This window comes from Pleurodeles waltl, chromosome 4_2 (genome assembly GCF_031143425.1).
Source record: "Pleurodeles waltl isolate 20211129_DDA chromosome 4_2, aPleWal1.hap1.20221129, whole genome shotgun sequence".
Taxonomy (NCBI): Eukaryota; Metazoa; Chordata; class Amphibia; order Caudata; family Salamandridae; genus Pleurodeles; species Pleurodeles waltl.
Window position 1 is genome coordinate 447768760 of NC_090443.1, and position 27001 is coordinate 447795760.

The 27001-nt window shown below is 44.8% G+C and overlaps 1 protein-coding gene across 1 annotated transcript in view; it reads right to left on the minus strand.

Annotated features, from left to right (window-relative positions):
* Positions 1-27001, minus strand: part of ATP13A1 (ATPase 13A1) — a 381010-nt gene that overhangs the window by 313304 nt on the left and 40705 nt on the right. The window contains exons 6-7 of the mRNA XM_069231770.1: positions 26026-26095; positions 12623-12729 (exon numbers count right to left, since the gene is read on the minus strand). Of these exons, the coding sequence (XP_069087871.1) occupies positions 12623-12729; positions 26026-26095 (177 nt within the window). The remainder of the gene's footprint in view (positions 1-12622; positions 12730-26025; positions 26096-27001) is intronic.

Consider the following 27001-nt stretch of genomic DNA (forward strand, 5'->3'; position numbering starts at 1 on the left):
TACTTGCACTGAGACATCAATGATTATAACAAATGGCCTACCAACCAAGATTTCATTCATATCAAGGCCTTCTCAAATTGAGCTGTAGCCCCAAGTATAACTTGCTACAGACAAATATTGCAGGATTAAATGTTATGTAGAACGGGGCCAGAGAAGTAGCACATGACGTTATACAAAATTGCTTATATAAAGGAACTAACCATTTGCATCGAAAAACACTGGTCACGGTCACAAAAAAAAAAAAAAAAAAAAAAAAAAAGTTAGCACAATCCCCTTGTTAGCGATTTCAAAACGTATTACTCCCACGGTCTCTACTGAACTCTGACAAACTGCAGCTGGGAAAGTGTGTAATCTAAATATAGCATATAAAGTGCAGCATGCCTCCGATGGATATATTCAAAATAATACTCATGTCAAAGTGATATTTTTACTAAAAGATAAACTAGTAGTCAGTGATGTCTGAGGGCTCAATCAATCCCTCATGCTTATAACAATATGCCTCTAACTTGTCTAACTGCATTCAAGCAGACTCTAGTAGGACTATTCTTTAAAAAACGAGAACAAAAAGGCCAGATCCTAAATTTGCAAGAATTTTCTTTTAACATGCCCTGCCCTTGGAAGATACTTGTATTGTTCCATAGTGGTTCCTATTCAAATGTGGCCAGTACATTACAGGTTAATGATGTCAGAAATGGGTTTGATACCCACTTCCATGTATAAGAAGACTAGTGGGTTGCCAGGACCCAACTTTAATAAAGCCTGTAAAAACAAATGTTCTACTGTCTGCTATTCCTTAACACTGATATAACCCCATAGTTCAGCTCCATAGACTCATGCGCCCACTGCTTTCTGCCTATACACTTCTAATATTATACTAAGAGTGTCTACTAATTTTGGGTTGAACGAGCAGTACAGCTTTAGTAGTTCATAATAAGAAGGCAGCCTTTTCTACGTGAGCAGGCAAATCTAATTTATGGGGAAGGTGCTGGCTTCATTATCTTAGTTTTTACAGAAATAATGAGCATGTGTTTCCTCTTTCAATCTTACTCAACAACGGACCTGTGCATTTTTTGTGCTCTAGAGAACACCACTGCACCATCTGCAAAAAGATGATTTGTGATCTTTTCACTGGACAACTTCGATAAACAGCTTTTTTTTAAGTCTAGGCATATTACAGCATCATTAAGAAAAAGACTAAACAAAAAAGTGGTACTCTTTGATATAGATACCGGATGTAATAGAGAAGGTATTACTGCATTCCTCTGATGCCCCTATCAGGCCACAAGCATTGGTTTTCATATGGAGATCTTGAACTGCCTGTAACAGTACCTTTTTGAATCCCGAGCTTGCATAGTTCTTGCCATAGTTTAGATCTATTAACTAGGTCAAATGCTGATTTCGGGCTGTTAACAGACAAATACACTTATTTTGGTGAATTTAACACAAATCATATTTAACCTAATTTCCTGGTGAATTCTATAGATTTCTTTGCAGAAACCAGCCTGTGCAACAATAAAATAGAACTGTTGTCAACTCTGTAGCCCATTACGTAGCATGTAATGACACAGTCTGTCAACCTCGGACCTCACACTGGCCTCTGGGCACACGTGGAAACAGAAGAACAACTGGCCTAACAGTATCCACTCCCACTAGGGAGCCTTTATTATTACGTTAGGGAGAGAACGTTTTAGCTTAGTAGGTAGAATTCCTAATTTCCTTGGCGTGGATTCTCTAGGTGCACAGTTTTTTATTTATTTTTACTCGAAAGTGTGCTGCTTTTTGAATAGCCAGTAGTGGCTAGATTATATGAGTTACTCCTCCAGAGCATAGACAGGCATATCAGAGTAACTGCTACAAAAATATTTATCAAGCATTATTCAGGAAGATACACTAGTTTATTTTAGTTATTTAGGTTTTTCGATGCACACACTTCGATACCACTAAGCTTACATATTGACTAGGCAAGGTGCTGATCACAAACAGCCAAGTGACCTCAGCCTCAGATCCTGAAGCGTGCTCTTAGATTGGCTGAAACTTGTCGATCAGAAGGGGACTACAGTGGACAAGTTACCAGAAAATACCACCTTTTAATAAATACATAAATTAAAAAAAAAAAAAAAAAAAAAAAAACACACACCCCTTTACCTTAGGGAGACCTTGACAAAACTAGATCAGCCTACCAACTAAGTAAGTTAAAACATACAGAGGTTCCTAAAGTCTCCTGGCACATAACCTACTTTGCCGGCTTACTATGGGCTGCTAATAACTATGACATACCTCCCCTTAGAGACTTAAAATAAAATATGCCTTCTGTGAAGAGCACCTAAGGCGGAGCCCAATCTAAAAATTTATTTATCCAGAATAAGGAAAGGAACCTATGATGATAATGATCTACCATCCTTAAAAGGAAGAGTACTAAACTAATCTTTGACAGTGATATATCTGAAGGCAATACATATATTATACGGGTCTATCGTACTGAATTAAAAAGCGGGAGACTATAAAAAAATAAAAATACTGGTATGTTCCTCTTACTCCTCCTTGAGTACGACCCAAGCACTTTTGAATTGTTTTTGTAAAGACTCTACCCCCTACATTCTTTTCCACCACAATACACCAGTCTAAATTAAAGTTGTGTACTGGCAGAGAATGCACCTCTGATCTGTTCAACAGTCTAGCTATGTCCTTTTGGGCAGCCATCAGTCCAGTATCTCAGCATAGTTTAAAGTTTATTTTGGGTGGGTAGCAGTGGTGTATATTCATTTCACAACACAAGGAGCATAATCTGAGGGTCCAGAACCACATGATGGCCATTGACCATGGGCAGCAGCATTTTAACATCTCAAAATGGATGTAATATGGGACATAACCAAATGTAAACTATTGGACCACAGCTTCTCATATGGAGAGTTACAATTCCTTATTTATTTTTTAAGGCAGACTCTAGTTTACTAGACTCTATGGAATATTTTAAACTAGAATAGAATGAATCCAGCTCAACTGCGACATAGTGTGTACCTGACTGTTTCCCCATTCTACAACAACCTCAAAGGAGCTTCAATTTATCAAATGTATCAGGGGCATTAACCACTAAGGTTGAGTAAACAGAAACCACCTTTCTATACAATTCTCAAAACTATGCCCCAAGTTCAATTGACATACCTTCTTGAATCTGTTCAGGACCTTAACTGTGGACCACCACATCACGCTTAGCTTGCAAATAGTGGAAGACCTCCGTCCCATCTAACTAGTATTCAATATGTAATTGATCAAAACTTGTAAAGACTTTTGGACCCCTATCGTCATTACATGTAAATATGCCAAACAGGTCTCATTTATGTACATTTTAACTTTTTCCACTTGTTTTTCATCTATCACAACACAGCAGATGTGTATTTTTGGCCGAGTTATGTTTTCACCCCAATTTGGCAGTGGCATGAGGTCATACTTTGACCCTCTCATCATGTAGTCTAGTAGGTGATGGAATGGTTATTTTGATAAAGAGCTTCTATGCATCCTCCCCTTCCAATGGCATGTCATCCAAGAGATAGTTCAGATTGTGGTTGACATGTCCAGTATAGGAAATCTGCTTTTCTGCATGGTCACCTTAGATTTTTCGCCTTTTGCTGGCCCCTATTTTGTTTTCTGGTTTTAGAACGCTATTTGACTCTCACTGCACCGTGGTCAGCGTCAAATTGTGTATGGGTTACAGTCCACTGCAACCACTATCATTGGCACTTTATGCTTCTTGGAGTCATTCCTACTTAAAACTTTTTAAAAGTCATATTTCCGGTTCTGCTGATTGAATTTTTGACAGTTTGGTGTCATATTGTTTACAAAATGTTACTCCATTTTCCTAATTTAGTCTGGGAATTTTATTGTTCTGCATTTCGGCTATTGCTGTTTTGGTACTGCATAAATACTTTACACATGCGCCAAGTTAAGCCTGACTGCTCTTCAGCATAGCCACCAGGGTAATTTTGGGTTTACCATTACAAGGGTTGTGATTATTCATTGAGGTGGGTAGTCACCCACCACAATTAATAATCCAATTTGTTAAATCCAGTCATTGATGACCAAGAGTTAAGAAGTCCAATCATAGTTCTGCATATTAATTGGGGAGATACATTCTTGAAATGCCTATTTACATAGTGTAGCCAGAGGTGTCTGTGGAAGTCTCCCATCCCAAAACAGGACACACATCTGAATTTCTCTGGCACCAATGTGTGGAATTTCAAACACAGGATACAAGAATTTCGGACTGGTGACCATCTAATAAAGGCATTTTGGCCCATAATTGTTTGGGGGAGGAGTCTCCAGTGTGGAAGATCTTGTTTAAAATTTTGATTTCACAGCCCAGTTACATTCAAGCGAGATCTTTTTGTCTCCTGTAACACATATAGCCAAGCAGTGAAAGACCACTGCCTCCTAACAGAAGAGAATGTCAAAATAAGCTTGAAGGCTTCTTTTATTTAGGAGGGATATGGACCAATATATATACTGAATCCTAGAAACACTTGGAATACATCAAGCATTCTATTAATGGAGCATTCTTGATCTAAAATGTAAAACAGTATATAGTCTGGGTAACACAATATTCTGTCATCCCATAAGGGATTGAACCAGTCACCCCCAGTAGCAGGGAATCCCAACAACCAGCATGCAAAAAGCTTAATCACCAAAGCAGGCAGCGGGGACGACAGGGAGCAACCCGCCCATAAGAAACAGAGTATGATACAGTGTCATTTACCTTAACCCTGGCAAGAAATTCAATACATAGAAGCCTGACCCATTGTTTGAAGGATGAATTTTTTTTTTTAGAAGCTGGAAGTGTTTGATGCATTCGATTGAGATTAATGCCTTAAAGGCATTCAATGATACAAATAAATCCAGAGCATATGCTACACAACTATATAACTTTTTCAAACGGAGTCCGGCAGAATTATGTGGCATAAAACCTGACTCGTTTTGATGAACCCTGGAACTTATTACTTTAAATAATCTATTTGCTGATATCTTTGCCAGAACCTTATTTTTATACATTTACTTGGGATTTAGGCCTGCATGAGTTAAAGTTAGCTTTCAGTTTTCCTTCCTCATGGAGAAGAGATTCAGTTCTTCATCATAGCCCCCTTTCTACTTAGCTTCAAGAAAGATGTAGGATACCTTTTAGGCTATGCATCGCCAAACATTTGGAAAAGTTTGATCATGGACATATTAGGAAACCGACTTTTTGGTGTTTAACTGACCTATCACCTCTTCTATCATGTTTACAGTCAACTCCTTCTCTAATAAATCGGTCTCTCTCAGCAAATGTTGGAACACTCAGAACTGCCAGGGCTTTTCCAACTTCATCCATGGATGCCGGCATTTCAGAAGTATAAAATGACTGACTGAAAGTATGTAGGATGCTGACTATCTATATAGTGTACCAATGTAGGGATACATCAGGTAGATAGTCCAGGCAACCCTTATTGGCTTACAATAATAATTCCAAATGCTCTCTTTATGAAAGTGTGGATGAGCAGTTTGCACACAGTCAATAAGTGACACACACTCAAGAAGAGACACAAGATAAATATAGAAAAACAGATTTGTATATTATACACCAAGATCTTCGAGAGCAGGTAAGTACTTTGAGTTAGCAATATTTAAAAATACAGGAAATATAGCTGTCATATTCGAGGCATGACCCTTAAGCCCGGTAATGTTATCCTTTGGGTTAAACATAATCTGCATAGCGTCAATTGCAAACGACCTACAGGACTGTTCTTATGGACTTAAGATAAGTAAAGTCCAAGGTCCCAGAAACCACCAACAGTTCAAGTTTACCTGCCCTGGTGTTCTGACAGCAGAGGTGCTTTCAAGTGTGGTAGCCTTAAACGCTACTTGCCAAACTCAATGAGGAAAAGTACCTGTAGGAAAAAGGCTCCAAGTGGGAACTGGGAAACCGGTCTGGCAGAACCAATCTGGCAGAACCTAAAGGGGAGCTCTGCTCCTGAGGGTCACAGGACCACAGAGACACTGACCGTTCCAATTGACTCGAGCTGGGGGGGGGCTCGGGTGCATAGGTGTTTTGTCTGGTTATTCGGCAAGTTTGAGACTCTCATAGTTCTTAGTGCACCTGCAGATGAGGGGAAAATACACACAGCAGGACGAATTCTGGTGTGGAGCTGGCTTCTCTTGAAGTCTCTCTATGTGCAGGTAAGTTTTAACGGTGGTGGTGTTCAGACTGAACAGACTCAATGTCTCAGACTGGATGGGTTGAGGGGGCTCACCTCCTGGACACTCAGGATCATCAGTCTGGCAAGTTGCTCCCATGGAGGACCTGATGGTCAGAAAAATTAGGAACCTGACCGATGCCATTAGTGGCGGGAAGTGGATTCTCCACTCCAAGGGAGTGGATTGCTGGTTGGCGAAATGCTGGCAGGCCTTTAAAGGCATTGAGGTAATGCACAGCTGCTCGATGAGTCAGGTCTTTGCAATTGCGAGAACAGGAGCAGGAGGGCAGGGTTTGGTGCCAAAGTCCACAATTCTTGTGTTGGCCGGCTCTTCCTTTTCCTTCTTGCAGTCAGACAAATCTAAGTTCCTGCTGTTGTTGTGTAGCCATTTTTAGTTATAGCTCCATGCAGGTTATTTTAGCACACTAGGCCTGCCGCGGTGCACTTTAACCTAGATATATTTTATTCAGCTTAATTTATTATTTTAACAATAGCCATTTTTGCAGTCCTGTTTTATTTCTATCTATAATCCTTTGCCTAGGCCAGCACTACGTTCTCAAACAAGACATTCTTGTTCACTCTGTGCTTCTTTCAAGGCTGCAATAAGATTGGTTGCCAGTGAACGTGGTAAAAGTTTTGTCTCTGGTATTCATAGAAAAACACACATCCTTACGTAGGGACATTTTCTCAGAACATCATCTGTTTTATTATAAAAACACTTCCCTGCCCCTTACACGTTAGAGGGAGATTCCAGCCAAAGAACCACGACTGTATGCGGATTGCTGAACGCCTCGCTACAGCTGCTTATGTAGACTTCAGGCCATTGCTCCGGTCTGGGGGATGACGTCTTCCCAGAGGAACCTGAAGGGCAGAATTAGAGCTTAACATGCTGTGCTCTATTATAGCCTAGGTAGGAATTAGTCTATTGACTCCAGTGACGATATGGTAGCGTTATTTTTATGCTTCACTCTCTGTCACAATTCTAATTCGGTCATGCTGTGTCATCCTAGTTATTGCAGTACATGCTTTGCTATCTGAGATGCAGTCGCTTCATTAAAACCTTATTGAAACATATACTACCTCTGTCATTGTGTATGTTAGACTAATGTAACTGAGAGAAACTGATGAGACCCGAGTGACCACGATTTACCTGAGTGATCAATTGTGTCATGCGCTCGGCTGCCCAATCATCCCTGCTCTTGGGCAGAGAAGAGGCACTGCTAGTTAGCCGGAGCAAAGCCCGGATTCGGGCGACAAGGTGTCATCTGTAGTGGGTTAGGACTCAGTCTCCCACACTGCAGGCGATTCTGCCCATCAAATCCAGTAGTCTTATTAGAATAATGGGAGCCTAAGCACAGTGTCAGGGGTCCACCTAAACACTGACTTTAGGGACATTACGGGGAGTGTAGGGTAGTTGCCAATGGGCTACTTACTTCTGGGGTGACTACACCCCCTATAGGACCACTTCCTGTGGGCTTTATTATTCCCCACAGTTCCCAATTCCACCAAAAACTAGATGGTGGAACTCTTGTTTTGTGGAGCACATCATGTAGCCGTCCTTAGGGGTCTGTCTAGTGGCACAACATGTCTACTGCATAACTAATTTCCTGCCTGTCCTGGTATCAGATTGGCCTCAAGGCAGCGAGTCACATTCTCCAGGTAGGGAGGAAGCTGGGGGTCACACATCAAAGGCGGCAGAGGCTTTGAAGACTCTGTCCTTAGCATGCAGATTTACTAACCATCCTGCAGGAGGCTGTGATAACTCCTTCCTGCGGAGCAGGCACTGTTTCCTGACCTCAGAGAGCGCTGCTTCTCACCTACAAGGGGGGTCAGAAATTAGTCTGTGGTGGCAGGCTGGTCGAAACCAGTCAGCCAACACACTTAAAGACTTGTAGGTTTCAAGTGGCAACTCTAAGGTGCCCTCGGGGTGCATGTCAAATCCAATACTGGCATCAGTATGGATTTATTAAGCTGAGGTGTTCGATACCCAACACCATAGATTTCAGTAAAGGTATCATGTAGCTGGGAGACTTGTAATGGCCAGTGCCCAGTTCATTTACTTAGGATGGCTTCCCCGTTCACTTGCAACATCTAGTAATTGCACATGCCATTACAGGGACCTATCTACTCAAGCAGATAAGCCCTCACATGTAAAATAATGCACCCTGCCTTCGGGCTAGAAGGCCTGCTGTAGGGGTGACTTGCATATATTAGATGCAATGACTTGGGCATGGCACACAATGAGTGTGCTTTCCTACAAAGTGGCAAAAGCTTCTGCGACTACTGAATTATATCTGTACTAATGCCTGTCCAATATTTGACCCAAAGGCCAGCACACAACTGACATGCATTTATCTGACCCATAGTCATGTACATTTTAATTTTTTCACTGTAGAACTGTGGCCTGGTTGCTTATTGGCAGTAGGACAGCAGTTTTGTATGATGTTTTGATTTAAGAAAAAAAGTAGACATTGTAATAATTTTATCTGACTCAGGCTCGGACACAGCCATACAGAGGTAGTACTGCTTAGGATTCCTGTGCTCAACAATTCTATGAAAAAATATCCACTGAAAAACAAATCTAGCATTAAAGGAACGCTACAATTACGTGAAAATTTAAGCAAAACGTAATATTCTGAACTCTAAAAGCACTGAAATTCACCAGTTCTAGATCTCTAGTAAGTGTAATTCATGCCTATAGTTACTGTAACCCACGCCCCTGCCATGCTCAGTGTTGTCAGTGAAGTTGTGTGATGTTGCAGTCATGTTATCAATGAAGAACATCTCATGAGTGACAGGCAGAGAGGGGGAGGGGTGTGTCAACAGACAGACAGGCAAGGAGGGGGAGGGGGGGTCAGAGACAGGCAGGGAGAGGGAGGGGTCAGACAGACAGGCGGAGGGGGGGTGTGTCAGACAGACAGGCAGGGAGAGGGAGGGGGGGGTGTCAGACAGACAGGCAGAGGGGGGGGGGTGTGTCAGACAGACAGGCAGGGGGGGGTGTGTCAACAGACAGGCAGAGGGGGGGGGGTGTCAACAGACAGGCAGAGGGGGGGGGGTGTCAACAGACAGGCAGAGGGGGGGGGGGTGTCAACAGACAGGCAGAGGGGGGGGTGTGTCAACAGACAGGCAGAGGGGGGGGTGTGTCAACAGACAGGCAGAGGGGGGGGTGTGTCAACAGACAGGCAGAGGGGGGGGTGTGTCAACAGACAGGCAGAGGGGGGGTGTGTCAACAGACAGGCAGAGGGGGGGTGTGTCAACAGACAGGCAGAGGGGGGGGTGTGTCAACAGACAGGCAGAGGGGGGGGTGTCAACAGACAGGCAGAGGGGGGGGTGTCAACAGACAGGCAGAGGGGGGGTGTCAACAGACAGGCAGAGGGGGGGGTGTCAACAGACAGGCAGAGGGGGGGGTGTCAACAGACAGGCAGAGGGGGGGGTGTCAACAGACAGGCAGAGGGGGGGGTGTCAACAGACAGGCAGAGGGGGGGGGGTGTCAACAGACAGGCAGAGGGGGGGGGGTGTCAACAGACAGGCAGAGGGGGGGTGTGTCAACAGACAGGCAGAGGGGGGGTGTGTCAACAGACAGGCAGAGGGGGGGTGTGTCAACAGACAGGCAGAGGGGGGGTGTGTCAACAGACAGGCAGAGGGGGGGTGTGTCAACAGACAGGCAGAGGGGGGGTGTGTCAACAGACAGGCAGAGGGGGGGGGTGTCAACAGACAGGCAGAGGGGGGGGGTGTCAACAGACAGGCAGAGGGGGGGGTGTCAACAGACAGGCAGAGGGGGGGGGTGTCAACAGACAGGCAGAGGGGGGGGGGTGTCAACAGACAGGCAGAGGGGGGGGTGTCAACAGACAGGCAGAGGGGGGGTGTGTCAACAGACAGGCAGAGGGGGGGTGTGTCAACAGACAGGCAGAGGGGGGGTGTGTCAACAGACAGGCAGAGGGGGGGTGAATGTAGGCAGAGGGGGGGTGAATGTAGGCAGAGGGGGGGTGAATGTAGGCAGAGGGGGGGTGAATGTAGGCAGAGGGGGGGTGAATGTAGGCAGAGGGGGGGGGTGAATGTAGGCAGAGGGGGGGGGTGAATGTAGGCAGAGGGGGGGGGTGAATGTAGGCAGAGGGGGGGGGTGAATGTAGGCAGAGGGGGGGGGTGAATGTAGGCAGAGGGGGGGGTGAATGTAGGCAGAGGGGGGGGGTGAATGTAGGCAGAGGGGGGGGGTGAATGTAGGCCGAGGGGGGGGGTGAATGTAGGCGAGGGGGGGGTGAATGTAGGCGAGGGGGGGGTGAATGTAGGCGAGGGGGGGGTGAATGTAGGCCAGGGGGGGGTGAATGTAGGCCAGGGGGGGGTGAATGTAGGCCAGGGGGGGGTGAATGTAGGCCAGGGGGGGGTGAATGTAGGCCAGGGGGGGGTGAATGTAGGCCAGGGGGGGGGTGAGTGTAGGCCAGGGGGGGGGTGAGTGTAGGCCAGGGGGGGGGGTGAGTGTAGGCAGAGGGGGGGGTGAGTGTAGGCAGAGGGGGGGGTGAGTGTAGGCAGAGGGGGGGGTGAGTGTAGGCAGAGGGGGGGTGAGTGTAGGCAGAGGGGGGGGTGAGTGTAGGCAGAGGGGGGGGTGAGTGTAGGCGGAGGGGGGGGTGGGTGTAGGCGGAGGGGGGGGTGGGTGTAGGCGGAGGGGGGGTGGGTGTAGGCGGAGGGGGGGTGGGTGTAGGCGGAGGGGGGGTGGGTGTAGGCGGAGGGGGGGTGGGTGTAGGCGGAGGGGGGTGGGTGTAGGCGGGGGGGGTGTAGGCGGAGGGGGTCATATGCATGTGAGCAAGTGGGGGTGCGTTTGTTCAGTTGGGAGTGGGTGTTTGGATGTATGCGTGCGGTTGGATGGGAGTGTCTATATATATATGCGTGCAGTCGGGTGGGGGTGTGTATCTGCAAGTGTGTGGGGATAGGTGTGCCGGCGACAAGAATGGAGATTCCTATCGCCGGGTGCGTTACCACCAGGGCTTTGATGGTGGCACAACAGCCACGAAAAGCCTGGTGGTGTGCTGCCTCGTAATAAGGCCAGCGGTTTTAGGCATGCCGCCGGACTGGAGGAGCTCACCGCCAGTCGCGCCGGTCGGACTGGCGGTTTGGCTTTGGCCAAACTGCCGAACTCGGAATGTGGCGGTCTTTGCCGCTGGGACCGCGGTGCTAAGACCGCCACCGCGAGTGTCCTTAGTCCCGAGTGTATTAATGAAAAAATATATATAAATGGGCAGCATGAGGATACTATGCTGCTCTAGCCCTTATGCAAGGGTCCTGGAGAAGTCTCAGAGGAAAGGAGGGCCAAAATATACATATTGGTTTTAAAAACAAAACAATTTTAAAAAAATCAGTCTGGCTTTTTCAATTTAAGAAATGTGACTCCTGGAATGGGTCACGGCCCTGAGGTTTTCAATATAGTACATATGGTGAGGGAGGCATGAGTGGAGTCGCTCTGCCATCGCCACTCAGGACCGGGGATCCCATGGACCGGTGCTAAATGCACTTTAAAGAGGGGGGATTCTCCGATACCCTGCCCACACTCATTGGCGGCGAACTCCACTTTGCTCCCACCTGGGGGAAGCAGGAGAAAAATACTGTTCCTACTCCGGTGGGAGCAAAGGAAAGGTGGCAGCTACCACCAGCACTCAAGTATGATGGGGCTTAGGAAGCCAGCTGGGGCTGTGGGGGGAACCCTTGGGTTCCCCAGCAGCCCCCCACCCCCACAATGTACTGTTTTATGGCTGGCCCTGCTTTCATTATTTTGCAGTGGGCTGTTGTGTGCACTAGTCACATGTGAAATGAAGATTACAAATAGTTCCTACGAGCACAAACAAGGTTTATGCTCATTTTCTTAATCATTTTTATTATTTGTGTGGTGTTCATGTCTCCAGTCATGCGTTTTAAATTGCTATCTATGTTATAAGTACCCACAGAACGAAAGAAAATCTTGCATCTTCAGCTATCAGTGTCCCACAGGACTTGTGAATATATGAATGTGTTTATATGCATGTTTAAATGCCATTTAGATGCAGGGATATTGGAACGTTCCATGCATCACCACAGGTTTTAATCATCCCTTAAACCTTCCCCCTATTAAAAAACAGTCCTTGGCCCTTGGGTCAGGGTATAGGGACTTTGAGTTAATTCCTTGGTCCAACACATATAGGGAGACACAGCAAATACACTACAGAACTCCTTACAAAGGGGCTCTTCCCGGGATGTGGGTCTATAAGGAAGTTTGGATAACAGAACTAGACACATCACCCTTGAAAGAGGGTTAACTAGTCAAAGCTTGAAAAATGTCTCTGCCATAATAATACAAACCAAAAACTCTCAGAATCCAGATCAGACAGATCTGATTTGAAAATGATTCAAACACTATTCACAAATTTTCGATTTACCTTCATTTGAGGGACAGATTCTCCAGTTAACATGGCTTCATCCACTATACATCTTCCACGAAGCAACAGCACATCACACGGAACCAAGTTCTCATGAGGGGACCGGCCTGTAGAAGGGAAGCAGGTAGAATTAAAAAATAAAGACCCAGAGCAATTGAATTTATTTTTTAGTAGACAGCAAGAATATTTTTATTACTGGGTATTTTTGCTGGCCTGAATGCTGGTGAATTGGGATGAGAGATAGGGCACTATTTTAAGTGCAAGCGTCTTGTTGATATTGGATTGATTAATGACTATGGCCCTGCTAACAAGACATTTTTATACACAAAGGATACATTTTCATGAAAGAAGTCACATCACTACTGTTAGATTCCCCCATCAATCCCAGCACGTAGGTACGTGGTCAAGCATGCTCTGCGACCCAGGCCTGAAGAGTAATGACTGATAGGTCACAGGTGCAATAACACTTAGCCAGCAGCCAAAAGCACAAACATGAAAACTTAAAATAGGTGCTGCAGATAGGCAGCAACACTACAAAGGTTCCCGGAGATTGTCCCCAATAAAACACACATGCCCAGAGGGATACGTGCATTCCCCAAAAAAACAAAGTTGGATGCCACATGTAGTTAGGTACTCTTAGCCAATCAGGACCCGCACACGCAGTTACGATGTGCCCCTCAGGCTGGACATCTGGACACGTACTCGCTGGCCCACAATGTGTCCACACCAGGTCAAGGCCCACCTGTATCCCGTATCTGGACTTGTATTGGACTCCTTGACAACTGTTCACATTTTTTTTTCTTTTTTTTAACCAAGGAAGGAATATGTTTAGGACTTTATCGCACCCAGAGGAATGTATAAAACTTGTTTCAATTCGATGTACAATGAAAGATGGTCCTCAGACACAGGTTCCGTAACTGCTCTACAAGCTATTAAGTTTAATTAAATGAACCATTTCTTGTTTTGCCAGACACCTCTTGTCTTTTAAGGTACATTCTCATTTGTGCAACACTTTTTCTAAGTGATCAGGCCTAAGAATAGTGAATCTGTTCCTAGTTGCATTTCTTCACTACCAACAGAAACTCTAAGGACAATTCTGTGCTTGCACATTTTCCAGAGGCCTAGTAAAAAATATTGACAGCCACTGTTTCACAGGTTACGTGAGCATTAGGTACTGTACAACAACAGAATGCAAGATTATTGAATGTGTGTGACAGTGAGGAAGTGGTGACGTGAGAGGGAGACCTATGCTGACAAACCATCTCTCCATTCTTACACTGCAATGCCAAATCAAGTGTTAGGGGTGAGTTTTCAAAGGCTTCTTCAAATATTAGGAGAAAGGGCAATGAATTAACCATTCATAAATAAAATGACAGCTAATGTTAGCATGTCTAGTTCTTTTAACCCCTTTTGTGCAGAGGACAGGTCCTTTGTACTATCTTTAACGTTTGGAAGACGAAACATGTCCTCCCAACCCAAGCAGGGGAACCCCCATGGTGTTTGCACCAGAGTCCTATCCCTTTACGGTCTCCAACTTGAGCTTCTGTGAAAAAGCTTAAACTGAGACAGAATCTTTTTCCTAGGAACACGAAATGGAATGTAAAGTAGGAGCCTTTCAGCTTCTTCTGCTTTCACCCTGTAATGTGCTCGGGCATACTCCGCCTTTTCCAATGGTACCACACCCAAGATAATCACTGTAGAATGGCACACATTTCTACTGGACCAGGGGGTCATTTATTTTAACGGGGAGACAACCCCATGGCACAGGGTATGGCTCCCATCATCAGCCAGCTCACTATCATACTTCTGGACCCCATTCTACCTGCCTTATCAGTGTGCATAAAAAAGTCTCACTCAGACACACCAACCAGCCCATTCATATAAGGGACTGTTTAAAAATAGCTACCTCTAAAAACATCTAATGTGCACGAGTGTTAGCCAAGGTTATGGTGGGAATGTATTTGGATTTAAAAATGTAGGATCAGGGCACACTCAAGCACTGTTCTGAAATACAAGACCAGCAGTTGCAAAATTAATGTTGGTCAGTCTGGACTTTTTTTTGTTTTATCTAACAAATTAAAGGAAGGCCTTGTTGTCAAGATTTAAGTGCACCTCTGGCTACATCTTGATAGAAGATGGATACAGGAACACAGGATACTTGCTTTGATGGGAATAACTGCTTTTGCAACTTACAACTGCCTATTAGGTGCCACAAAATAAGGTCAAACCAGTCTATATTCATGGCAAACCTCCATTCCAGAGATTGGGTACCTGGTTTAATGCTAAGCCAGGAGAAAAGGACAACAAGTAATGGGCCTTTCAAAACTTAGGTTTCACGGTTACCTTAGACTCTCATTACGAACTATTATATTTTACCACTGTCAAGGAGACAAAGCATATGATGGGGCTGCACAGAAAACTAGATGCAACTTGGGAATGCAAGCACTGATGCAAGATTAGGCAGCACAACTGAGGGCCACTCACAAAATAGTGTACCAGATATATTAGCGAAATGCATCCATCATTCTAAAGGATATTGTGACAGTAACTTGCATTACAAACTGTTTCACTGCCAGAAAGTACCATTTATTGTGCGTTACTCTTCCTTTTCCCCCGATTGCAATTGTATCCTGTTCCCCTATCGCACAAAATCCTAACTTTCTCATCTATACTCTCTGTAACAAACCATACAACAAAAATCTCCGAGTGACTTGAACTTAAAAAATATATATTGCGCCCATACGGATTGTTTCAGTTAATTTTTTTTAGGAGTTCTTAGTCACAGCAATCTCTCTGGGCATAATTCAAAATAAATTACTTTATCCTGTCAATAGAAAACGTTTTTGGCAACTAACATAAGCAGGAGCACTACTGAAGCTGGGTGGAGATGTTAGAATAACATGTGGATACACGGGTACTGATTTTAATAGGAACGTTTATCAAAAGCGGCTGGACGATAATACATTTATCCAAAGAACCAGCAGGATGGACAAGTGGAAGAGGTATCTGCTTTGGAAACAAGGCAATCAATTGGGACACATTAAATGTGAAATCTCTTGTTTGACCAGTTCGTTTATTATTACTCACTTAAACACCCCTTGCTCAAAAATATGCAATCACATACAAAAATACACTAAATCCATTTGAGGGGGAATCTTGATGCTCAAGAACAGTTCCACAGTGCTGAACCAAAATTAAAAAGATTTTCAAGCACACAACAAAATACTACTACTTTTGTGGACTATAAAACTATAACTAGGGAATGCAACTAGTGAATCTAATAACCAGAAGGCATCACGAAGGGACTTTAAGTATTAAGATAAAGAGAAGAAAGTTTGGCTCCAGTGTAATGAATAGCAAAGGATTTTCAAAGAGCTTTCAACCTAATTATACAATGTTCTAATACATCACTGAAGGCTTGTGACCAGTGGAGCTGTCCAACAGTGATATGCAATTTTGCCTCCATTCCCACATGATACTTTATTCAATGCAACCTTATCAGCCTGAATGGATCTGTAAGTCCTTCATTTGTGTAGGCTCTCATCTGGATCCTCAGTTTCATTAAAACGGTCATTCCCAAGGCGAGACTCTAATCTTACCAAATTCTACACCCAGTACCAATCTTGTTCAAGGAAGACAGTTTATCTTGCCAACGAGAAATACTTTCTAAATTGTCAGAAACATGTGAAAGGGGCAGCCCATCAACTTTAACAGATCACCTAAAATGAAGGTAAGAAACTACATAAATGACTTATTTTTTTTTACCAGTGTGCAGTGATGAATATATAGTTTTATTAACAGATACAGGATTGGTACTTATTTTCGTTCCGCCTTCTCCCTCACACCTTCAAAGGTGATATTTTATATAGTTATTACGGTCACTCAAGATATGTTCATAACACGCAAGTCTAGTGGCTAGATTCCTCCAAGTTCTATAAACTGCAGTCCAAGCAAAAAGCCACCTGGCCTAACTACTTACTTTGCAGTTTTATATAGCATGTAACAAATCCGGAGTGGTCACACACCACTTTACATCGGTCAATGTTGAAATAAGTAGCAAAAAATATATTTTATGTAGCACCAAACAAAGGAGAAAATGGTGAGAACAACACATATGTATGTTTATATTTATTATTTGCAATAAAAGCATCCAGAGGAAGAGGTAAGAGTCAAACAAACAACAGCAAGCCTCCACGAAGGATTAAAGGTCTCAATATAAATGGATTAAATATTTCTAAAAATATTATAGAAATGTAAACCCTTTTTATAACAAAATACAACTTCCAAAACCTACATCGTAAAATTATTGACTAGAATTATAGGTACTGAGTAATCAAATGTAATATACACATTCAATGTTCAAGGCTTATCTGCAAAGGCACTACTACTTCAAGAGAGCAACAACCCTTGAATCTTTGATAAAGTATATTTTCTGAATTGACAATATAATGTGCAGTAGCAATCCCTATATCAAAATATTTCATTGAAAATAATGTGACTTATGCATCACTTCGGGCCATAACGCCCTATTTCCTGAAGAGAAGGGACAACATTGTCCCCCCCACCCCCTCTCATTTAGAAAGAGTGGACTGTCCAAGAGGAGATTAGTTATATTGTGCTCTACTCTGAAATCTCAAATACAACAATCATAATTTGCCAAAAGACCAGAAATTCTCCAATGGGGTTCAATTCCAATAAGGATTTATAAAACCAAATTTCAGATTTGTTTAAAAGGGATTTGATAGAGATGGGGAAACAATCCATCCATCTCCTAGACTAATAATGGAGCGAGCCACCGACTTCTTTGAAAGCAAGTAGTTTTCATCTCTGATTTGACTACCATCTCTTAGTCTTTCACAGTGTAGTATCTTAGTTTTAGACAAAGAAAGTGATTTTTCGAAGTGGAAAATATAAAAACTCAACTCAGAATTGCAGACGAAATTAGCCAATCAAGACATTATTTCCCTCATCAAAATCACAGACAGTTCATTTATAACCTTACTATTTCTTAAAGAAATAAGAAACCTTACTGCACAGGATCACAAAATAAGGCCCAACATTATAAGCTCAACAGTTACAGCTCCTTATCCACCGATTTAGTAAGGACAGACTTTTTTTTTTGTTTTTTTTTTACATCAGACTTTATAGTTGTTCCCAATACACTTGTTTAAGAGTAAACAATTAGGGTGTGGCTTCGGGCGTCATGATGGCAGTCGCACTCAGAGTGCTCCAGACCCCTCCATCATCAGCCTGAGGAAGCAGTAATTCCCCTGCTCCGTAACACGTCCTTGACTGCCCCTGCGGGTCCCCTGGCCAACGGGGATCCCGGCGAGCCGTGGGGCGCTGCGGTGTCCGGGCACCTGCCAAAGATCAGGCCGAATCTGCAGCAAAAACCGGAGCCGCCCATCGCGCTCCAGACCGTGGCACCTATGCCGGGGCCCAGTATTGGTGATTGAAGAGGGGGAGCCTCGACGGCCGCGGACCATCCCCTCGAATTCCGGGGACCGGCGGGAGCAGAGATCCGGGCGCGGAGGTGGCAGCCCCCTGGGGCAGGGGGGGGGGAGGGGGGGCGTTGGCCCCGGGGCGCGCAGACAGAGGTGTAAGCCACCCGGGCTGAAATAGAAGTGGAAGGAGTGACCCGACCCTGCCTGCTGCTGCGAAGAGCGGAGACTGGTAGAAGGCCCACTAGGAGACAACCGGGCCCTTCAAGACGCCCATGGCCCCAGGTCACCACAGGAAAAGAACTGGTTGGTCACTGAGAGCCTCAGGGCCCCACCCCCTATTGCCATCGGGCGGTGCCGCAGTCGTTCCGTGTGGGGAGGCAAGAAGAGAGGTGACTCGCCAGCTCCCAGGTGAGAGAGGTCCCCACATAGGCTCCAGATGCCCGGGGCCCGGCGCATGTGACGGACAGCGACCGCCTGAGCCAGTCCCCAGCACTCGGCTTACAAAAGACACACGGTCTAGTCTGTGATATGCAGGGATTGACTGATACCGCCCAGGCTCTTGCACATGCAGACTGGAGCGGGCCCTACCCGCAACTCAACGTTTCGTTTATTGCTCACCACTTATAGTTTCGACTTCCGTCTATTGATTGCAGTTGAGCCGTCTGAATGGAGGGGTCCACCACTCCACTCCAATGACAGTCCACCTGGCTGTGCTGTATTGGTTGGGTAGTTGGGCGACAGATGCTTCTGGGGTAGAATTATGGGTGGGGGGTGGTTGGGGGGGGAGAGAAGTTTATAGTGGGGTTAAGTAATAATGTTTTAGTAAATTTCCTTCATTGTTTTGGTAATTCATTTCATTGTTTTAGACGGTCGTCCCTGGGCCCACTGACGGATACTCGACACTCTAAAGAGCCAACACATTTCACGCGTGGCCCTCACTGACTGGTCCTTTCATGAAACGTGAATGGCCTCCTTGATAAGATCAAGCGGTCCGCAGCAGTATTTAGCACTCTCCGCAGGTACACCCCCCCGTGGTCTTACTACAATAGTGTAGGAAGTTGGCTCTGTATGCACTATTTCAAAGTAAGGAATAGTATGCACAGAGTCCAAGGGTTCCCCTTAGAGGTAAGATAGTGGCAAAAAGAGATAATACTGATGCTCTATTTTGTGGTAGTGTGGTCGAGCAGTAGGCTTATCAAAGGAGTAGTGTTAAGCATTTGTTGTACATACACACAGGCAATAAATGAGGAACACACACTCGGAGACAAATCCAGGCCAATAGGTTTTGTTATAGAAAAATATCTTTTCTTAGTTTATTTTAAGAACCACAGGTTCAAATTCTACATGTAATATCTCATTTGAAAGGTATTGCAGGTAAGTACTTTAGGAACTTTGCAGAATTACAGTAGCATATATACTTTTTACATAAAACACATTTAGCTGTTTTAAAAGTGGACACAGTGCAATTTTCACAGTTCCTGGGGGAGGTGAAGTATTGTTAGGTTTTGCAGGTAAGTAAACCACCTACGGGGTTAAGATTGGGGTCCAAGGTAGCCCACCGTTGGGGGTTCAGAGCAACCCCAAAGTCACCACACCAGCAGCTCAGGTGCAGAGTTCAAAGTGGTGCCCAAAACACATAGGCTTCAATGGAGAGAAAAGGGGTGCCCCGGTTCCAGTCTGCCAGCAGGTAAGTACCCGCGTCTTCGGAGGGCAGACCAGGGGGGTTTTGTAGGGCACCGGGGGGGGACACAAGTCCACACAAAAAGTACACCCTCAGCAGCTCGGGGGCGGCCGGGTGCAGCGTGCAAACAAGCTTCGGGTTCGCAATGTAAATCAATGGAAGACCAAGGGGTCTCTTCAGCGATGCAGGCAGGCAAGGGGGGGGGGGGGGGGGGGGGCTCCTCGGGGTAGCCACCACCTGGACAAGGGAGAGGGCCTCCTGGGGGTCACTCCTGCCCTGGAGTTCCGATCCTTCAGGTGCTGGGGGCTGCGGGTGCAGGGTCTTTTCCAGCCGTCGGGAAATTAGAGTTCAGGCAGTCGCGGTCAGGGGGAGCCTCTGGATTCCCTCTGCAGGCGTCGCTGTGGGGGCTCAGGGGGGACAACTTTGGTTACTCACGGTCTTGGAGTCGCCGGAGGGTCCTCCCTGAGGTGTTGGTTCTCCACCAGTCGAGTCGGGGGTCGCCGGGTGCAGTGTTGCAAGTCTCACGCTTCTTGCGGGGAGTTGCAGGGGTCTTTAAATCTGCTCCCTTGAAACAAAGTTGCAGTCTTTTTGGAGCAGGGCTGCTGTCTTCTAGAGTTTGTCTTTCTTGAAGCAGGGCAGTCCTCTGAGGATTCAGAGGTCGCTGGTCCTTTGGAAAGCGTCGCTGGAGCAGGTTTCTTTGGAAGGCAGGAGACAGGCCGGTAGGACTGGGGCCAAAGCAGTTGGTGTCTTCTGTTCTTCTTCTGCAGGGGTTTTTCAGCTCAGCAGTCCTCTTCTTGTAGTTTCAGGAATCTAAATTCTTAGGTTCAGGGAAGCCCTTAAATACTAAATTTAAGGGCGTGTTTAGGTCTGGGGGGTTAGTAGCCAATGGCTACTAGCCCTGAGGGTGGGTACACCCTCTTTGTGCCTCCTCCCAAGGGGAGGGGGTCACATTCCTATCCCTATTGGGGGAATCCTCCATCTGCAAGATGGAGGATTTCTAAAAGTCAGAGTCACCTCAGCTCAGGATACCTTAGGGGTTGTCCTGACTGGCCAGTGACAACTCCTTGTTTTTCTCATTATCTCCTCTGGCCTTGCCGCCAAGAGTGGGGCCGGGCATCTCCACTAGCTGGAATGCCCTGTGGTGCTGTAACAAAGGGGGTGAGCCTTTGAGGCTCACCGCCAGGTGTTACAGCTCCTGCAGGGGGAGGTGAGAAGCACCTCCACCCAGTACAGGCTTTGTTACTAGCCACAGAGTGACAAAGGCACTCTCCCCATGTGGCCTGCAACATGTCTGGTGTGTGGTAGGCTGGCAAAACTAGTCAGCCTACACTGGAAGTCGGGTATGTTTTCAGGGGGCCTCTCTAAGATGCCCTCTGGGTGTATTTCACAATAAAATGTACACTGGCATCAGTGTGCATTTATTGTGCTGAGAAGTTTGATACCAAACTTCCCAGTGTAGCCATTACGGTGCTGTGGAGTTCGTGTATGAAAGACTCCCAGACCATATACTCTTATGGCTACCCTGCACTTACAATGTCTAAGGTTTTGCTTAAACACTGTAGGGGCATAGTGCTCATGCACCTATGCCCTCGCTTGTGGTATTACCTAAGCCCTGCCTTAGGGCTTTAAGGCCTGCTAGAGGGGTGACTTACCTATGCCATAGGCAGTGTGAGGTTGGCATGGCACTGAGGGGAGTGCCATGTCGACTTAGTAATTTTCTCCCCACCAGCACACAGAAGCTGGCAAGCAGTGTGCATGTGCTGAGTGAGGGGTCCCCATGGTGGCATAAGACATGCTGCATCCCTTAGAGACCATCCCTGGCATCAGGGCCCTTGGTGCCAGGGGTACCAGTTACAAGGGACTTACCAGGATGCCAGGGTGTGCCAATTGTGGAGACAAAGGTACAGTTTAGGGAAAGAACACTGGTGCTGGGGCCTGGTTAGCAGGCCTCAGCACACTTTCAAATCATAACTTGGCATCAGCAAAGGCAAGAAGTCAGGGGGTAACCATGCCAAGGAGGCATTTCCTTACAGGCCTCTTTTGTTACAATGCCTGGTATTTGTTTTTCAAAGTACTAAAATCCCAAGTACCCTCCAGGCTCCCACTAAATGATTTGCCATGCAACCTATTTAGCGTATTTAATTGCTCTTGGTGCTCCTAATCAAACTAACCCAATAAAAGCTTAGTTATATTAACAGTAATAGCATGATGGGGTTTATAATCTATCTAAAAAACAACACTGTTGCTAATATATGGTTATACCATTATCACAGGAATCTATCATGAACGTGTTAATTGTACACCAAATCATTCTTAGCGATTCTATTCTCCAATTAAAACCCTTAGCCTATGGTTATACACAAAATATACTTCTACAATACTTTTAAATTGTTTAACATATTGCCCCATGAAGAATATCTTCATGGCCAAGTGGTCACGTATTCCCAAATCAGCCACCTTAAAGTCATCATTTTTTTAAAACTTATCTAATGGGAGAAATAAATGATCAACAGGGGTTAAACAGTTGCCGCCTCTGAATGTACCTACAGCAAGGTGATCACTGAGAAAGCAAGAAAGAAAGACTGACAACACCTGCTTAGTTCTGCTGAGCTATTTCCTGCCAAGGACACCACATTCGGTATCACGAACAAATGCATTTGATCTTGCAAAAACGATGAAATGGGAAATTTCCATTTTTACACTGAAATCGCTTGCCTAGATGTATGTGGGTGTTGGAAAGCAGAAACATAAAATCAACGAAATCCCATTCATGCACTAATAATTATACATTAGGAAATATATAACTATTCAATGACACTAAAGAACGGCAAACGCTTGAGGGACTATTTAGTAGAATTTAAAAGGCTTGCAACAATTGAAGGTAGTTTGTAACACTTGGGAACTTCTCTCCCTCCCCTCCCCCCCCCCCCCGCAGACACACAAAAAGACTGACACTAAACTCAATAATACTTCTGAATGAAGGGGTAAATTAAGTAAACTTGCACTATTTGCACAGACAGTACGGCCATAAATTGTGGGGTACTCCTTTGACCAAAACTCTTGTAAAATAAAGATTTCTCCAAAATTAATTTCAATTAAGAAGAGTTTTGTAACCATAAATGCTTGCAATCGGAATCTTTAGGGCTGTGGATTTCCACTCATCTAAAGACATTCCCCTACCCAGCCTGGGCATTCAAAGAAGCAAAAAGGCCCTGTGCATTTGTTACCTGACAGAAGGTGTGGTCCACTCTACAAAGGATCATTTTGGATAGTCTTCTGTTTCTATAGAGATGGTAACATTTTCAAATTATCTTTTCCCCTTTCCATACAGTATTTTGAGGGAGATAAGGAAGTTCAATTTGCTTGGAAGTCAGGCCTCCGTGTTTTCTAAGACATGGAGGGGCTTGTGGACAAACAGATAAATTCCTCATTTGTGGCTCTTTGGGACCTTCACAAAGTACTATGACGCAAAGTGTCCCCAGAAACATTGGCAGTGACACTGCAAACTCTTTTCCTATGTTCCACTTAAGCAAGACCATTTTTATGTGGTTTTACAGACCTTTTAAACATGCCACTAAATTGGATTTTCCTTTTCTTATTCTTTTGACTAACAGTTTTGAATCTTGATAGGACCATGTTCTTACCATATCTTTCACCTAGTTAGTAAACAAGCGTGGAAGGAGGGAAACAAATGTTTCCAGGCTCAAATGAGGATGTTCTTTTTGTATTTAGGCAACAGGATGGTGTTCTAGGGGACAACACTGGGACTTCTTTTGTTGTTACATCAACCCTAGCTCTGATACTTAATAGCAACTCAATTTGTTTGACTTGCTGTGAATTAACTAATACTAATGACAATGCTGTCAACATTCCCTAAAATGTAGTTTGCATTAAGGAGAGCACATTATGCACAAATAATTCAAGGGCTTCTTCTACAGAACAGAGAGAAATTAAGATCCAGGAAGAGTACTCTGAGAATGGAGATTCCTGGGATTAAGTAAAATGCAGAGAAGTTCAAGCATTCATCCTCCAAAAAGGATGCCAGCATGTATTCTGAAGCGCCGGGAACAGGACAGACAAAGGTCTCTCTTACCCACATTGTTAGCAGAGTGATCTGAAATTACATCAATAACTTTATTTAAAACAGCATGAACGTGGACGCAAGCTGTGGGAAATCCAAAAGTGGATTTGGGTACATCATTTGATAATGGCATAGCAGAGTTCACTAGATCTGGACTGTCATGCACTTTGAAAATGTTTGGTCACAAAATACAGCAGTGAAGCAGATAATGGAAGAGGACTGTCCTTAATAGGGGTTGATAAGAATAATCCGAAGTACCTGAAGAGACAATGTATGCACATGACTCAACCTCTTATCTCACCAGACATTGGACCAGGCCCTACTGCAGCCAGCAGAATGAGGTTTTTAAGCCTTTGACAAACATTTTGAGAGTTGAGGTGGTGAGATAGCAACAATGAGTTGAAAGCTTATAAGGTCAAACAGCTAAACCACAGACTTCCACACTTGGCCAGCAATGATATTTGTCGCCAAGCTGGCTAATTAGCAGAGGTAATTCACTTAAACAGGATGGTTTGACCCCCCCTTGTAGCCTCCCTACTTCAAGGGTGTCAGCTCCTGAATCAGCTCAAAAGTACCACTAGAAGATGGGTTTCACCACAGGGTGGGAGTGGAGCAGACCGCAAACCGCACCAGGCCACCTCACCAAAGGGATACAGCACCTAGTCACAAGCCCATCAAGTGCAGACCTCGGCTTCAACGCCTCACCTAGCAAACCCACCTGCCTTCAGGTTGCTAAGTGGTAGTACAAATTGAGGAAGAGAACTGAAATCAGCTCCCCTGTCTGCAGGCCCTCCATGGGTCCCCGCATAGACACAAACGAAGGAAGGAGCAGGTCAGAGGCACAAGAACAGGCCAACCAGCATCAGACAAAGCACTCCTACATCAGAGACCCATAGATCTCCAAATCAAGCTGAAATGGGCCGACTGAGCTGGAGTTCCTGAAGGGCAGAATAACCTGGTCATGTCTGTGGGCTGGGCTCAGCACCCCTCTGGCTTTCCTGTCGCCAGTGAGCCCACCGCCCTTGGCCCTGGTGAGATCCAGGCACCACATGAGCACACCACCCATCAGTGTGCCTTAAGACTGCCTACAGCACTTCCTGTCAGCAAGTCTCCTCTTAGTGTTCATCCTCAGCACATTCTCTCTCAGCCTACATAAGAGCCACATAGGTAAGTCAAGGTAGCAATACCATTAAGACAGAAGATAATTCAGTTTTCTTTTCAAAGCTCAATAACAGACTAGTTCTTATAACCGGGAGAACAGAGTGCTGTATATTGAGCAAACTCTATAAAATGCTTCTTCAGAATATTTTGTTTTTTTTAGATGGTGGTTTCAAGAAGATAGTAGCCTAAGCTCTGAAGGAAATGGGATCTACCCAAGACAGTGAGGGTATGGACAGAGCACAGAGTTTTTTTGGAATGTAAAGCTTTATGTACAATGCAGATTTAAATCGGTTCCTGTGTTAAATGGTAGGCCAATTGTGTGTAATGCACTCTTGAAAGAAACCTTGTGGCTGAGTTAAAGTCAGTCATGAGTACAGCTAGGTGGAGCTTGGGACATACATCAGTAGAGTGCTGCCACATTCAATCTCAGAGCTTTAGGGTGTGTACCACCAAACTTCAACTGCCCTCAAGGATGAAAAGCTACAAACTCTTGTGGAGTCTGATTGACATTGTGTTTTTGGCTACGGAAATTGATAAAGTACAGATGTTTAGGGTTGTGTACAGGATAAGTTATATAGGCTCGATACAGTCATTAAAACAGGGATACAGTCAAACATGCGGAGTGTGTGCATCTAGCTGTGCACTTTAATAGGATATGGAGGAAGAAGCTCCACTTTGACTGGGTTTAGTTTTGCAAGTCAGATAGACATCTAGACTTGAATATTTATGACCATCTGTGTCAGGAATGTGATGGGTAATAAGAGTGAGATGTAGACATTTATCATTATTCTGAGAGATTCCATTATGCTTCCTCACAACACAGTTGGCATTCAGCAGCTTCTAGTAACCCTCTTTGACTCCAACTACTGTCTTAGATGTGCTACTTGAAAAGTAAACAAAAAAACAAAACAAAAAAAAAGCAGATACAATATGTATTGCTCACAACCTTTATTTTTTATTCTGCAGTGTATTTTGCATTAAATACTAATGGCTCTACAAGTGTTTATACACTGGCTTTGTCAAAACTTGGCTTTACCTATGGAAACAATGTCTCCCGCAATGATCTCGTCACTGGAGATGGGTCGCCACTTCCTGTTTCTATACACCTAAAAAGCAAACATTTTAAAGAGAAAAATCAAAGAAGAAACAACGTCAATTTGTGACCTTTTGACTCCAAACTACATAAACTGATGCTGCAAAAGGGTGGAGACCAGGATCAAAAGAACAGAAACAATTATTTTATTTTGATTATTAACCACAATATTAAATCAGCGATGTTGTTGTGCTAATTCAATAGCAGTCTATTTCACAAAGGGAATCCTAGAAGCAATTGGCTGAGTCAGTCAGTGCCTTTCATGCAACACAGGTCTCTACTAGTAAGATTTTTCAAATTGACAACAGAAACTATGTGGCTTTCCCACTTCCCCAAAAATTCTGGCAGAGCATATCAAAACTTGGTGGTCAAGAAAAACAACTTATTTGTAGGGTGCCAAGCAGTTTGAGGAACGTAGGAAAAATTGGAGTTTGTTGGTAAAATCACAACGCAACAGCAGATCACCCACAGATTCACATGCTTGGATTTTCTTTGCTTGTGTTTGTGATGGTCGCTGTAAGGAAATGGCTCTTTTTGCATGATTACCTCCTAAGTTTTGGACTGATGCTGCTGGTTTTTCGACCCCTGACCATCTGCATGCTGCACTGGCTACCCCCAGTTGGCATAAGTGAGCTTACTTATAAGTCCTAGCATATGGTACCCAGATCATGTAAGACAGTGCCCCCGGACCTGAGAATGGCAGCACTGGTTGTGCCGCTTTGTGTGAGACAAAGTACAAAATGGCTCCCAGCCTGCCACTGCAGCCTAGAAGAGCAGATTTAAACTGCTAATTTGACTGCCATTTAAACCAACTGCAAAGCTCCTACATCCCTCATAAATAGATCCAAGTCTACCCTAAGGATGGCCTATGTAGCCCCGAGGCAGGAAGCTGTGTATTGTTGGGTAGGATATATACTTT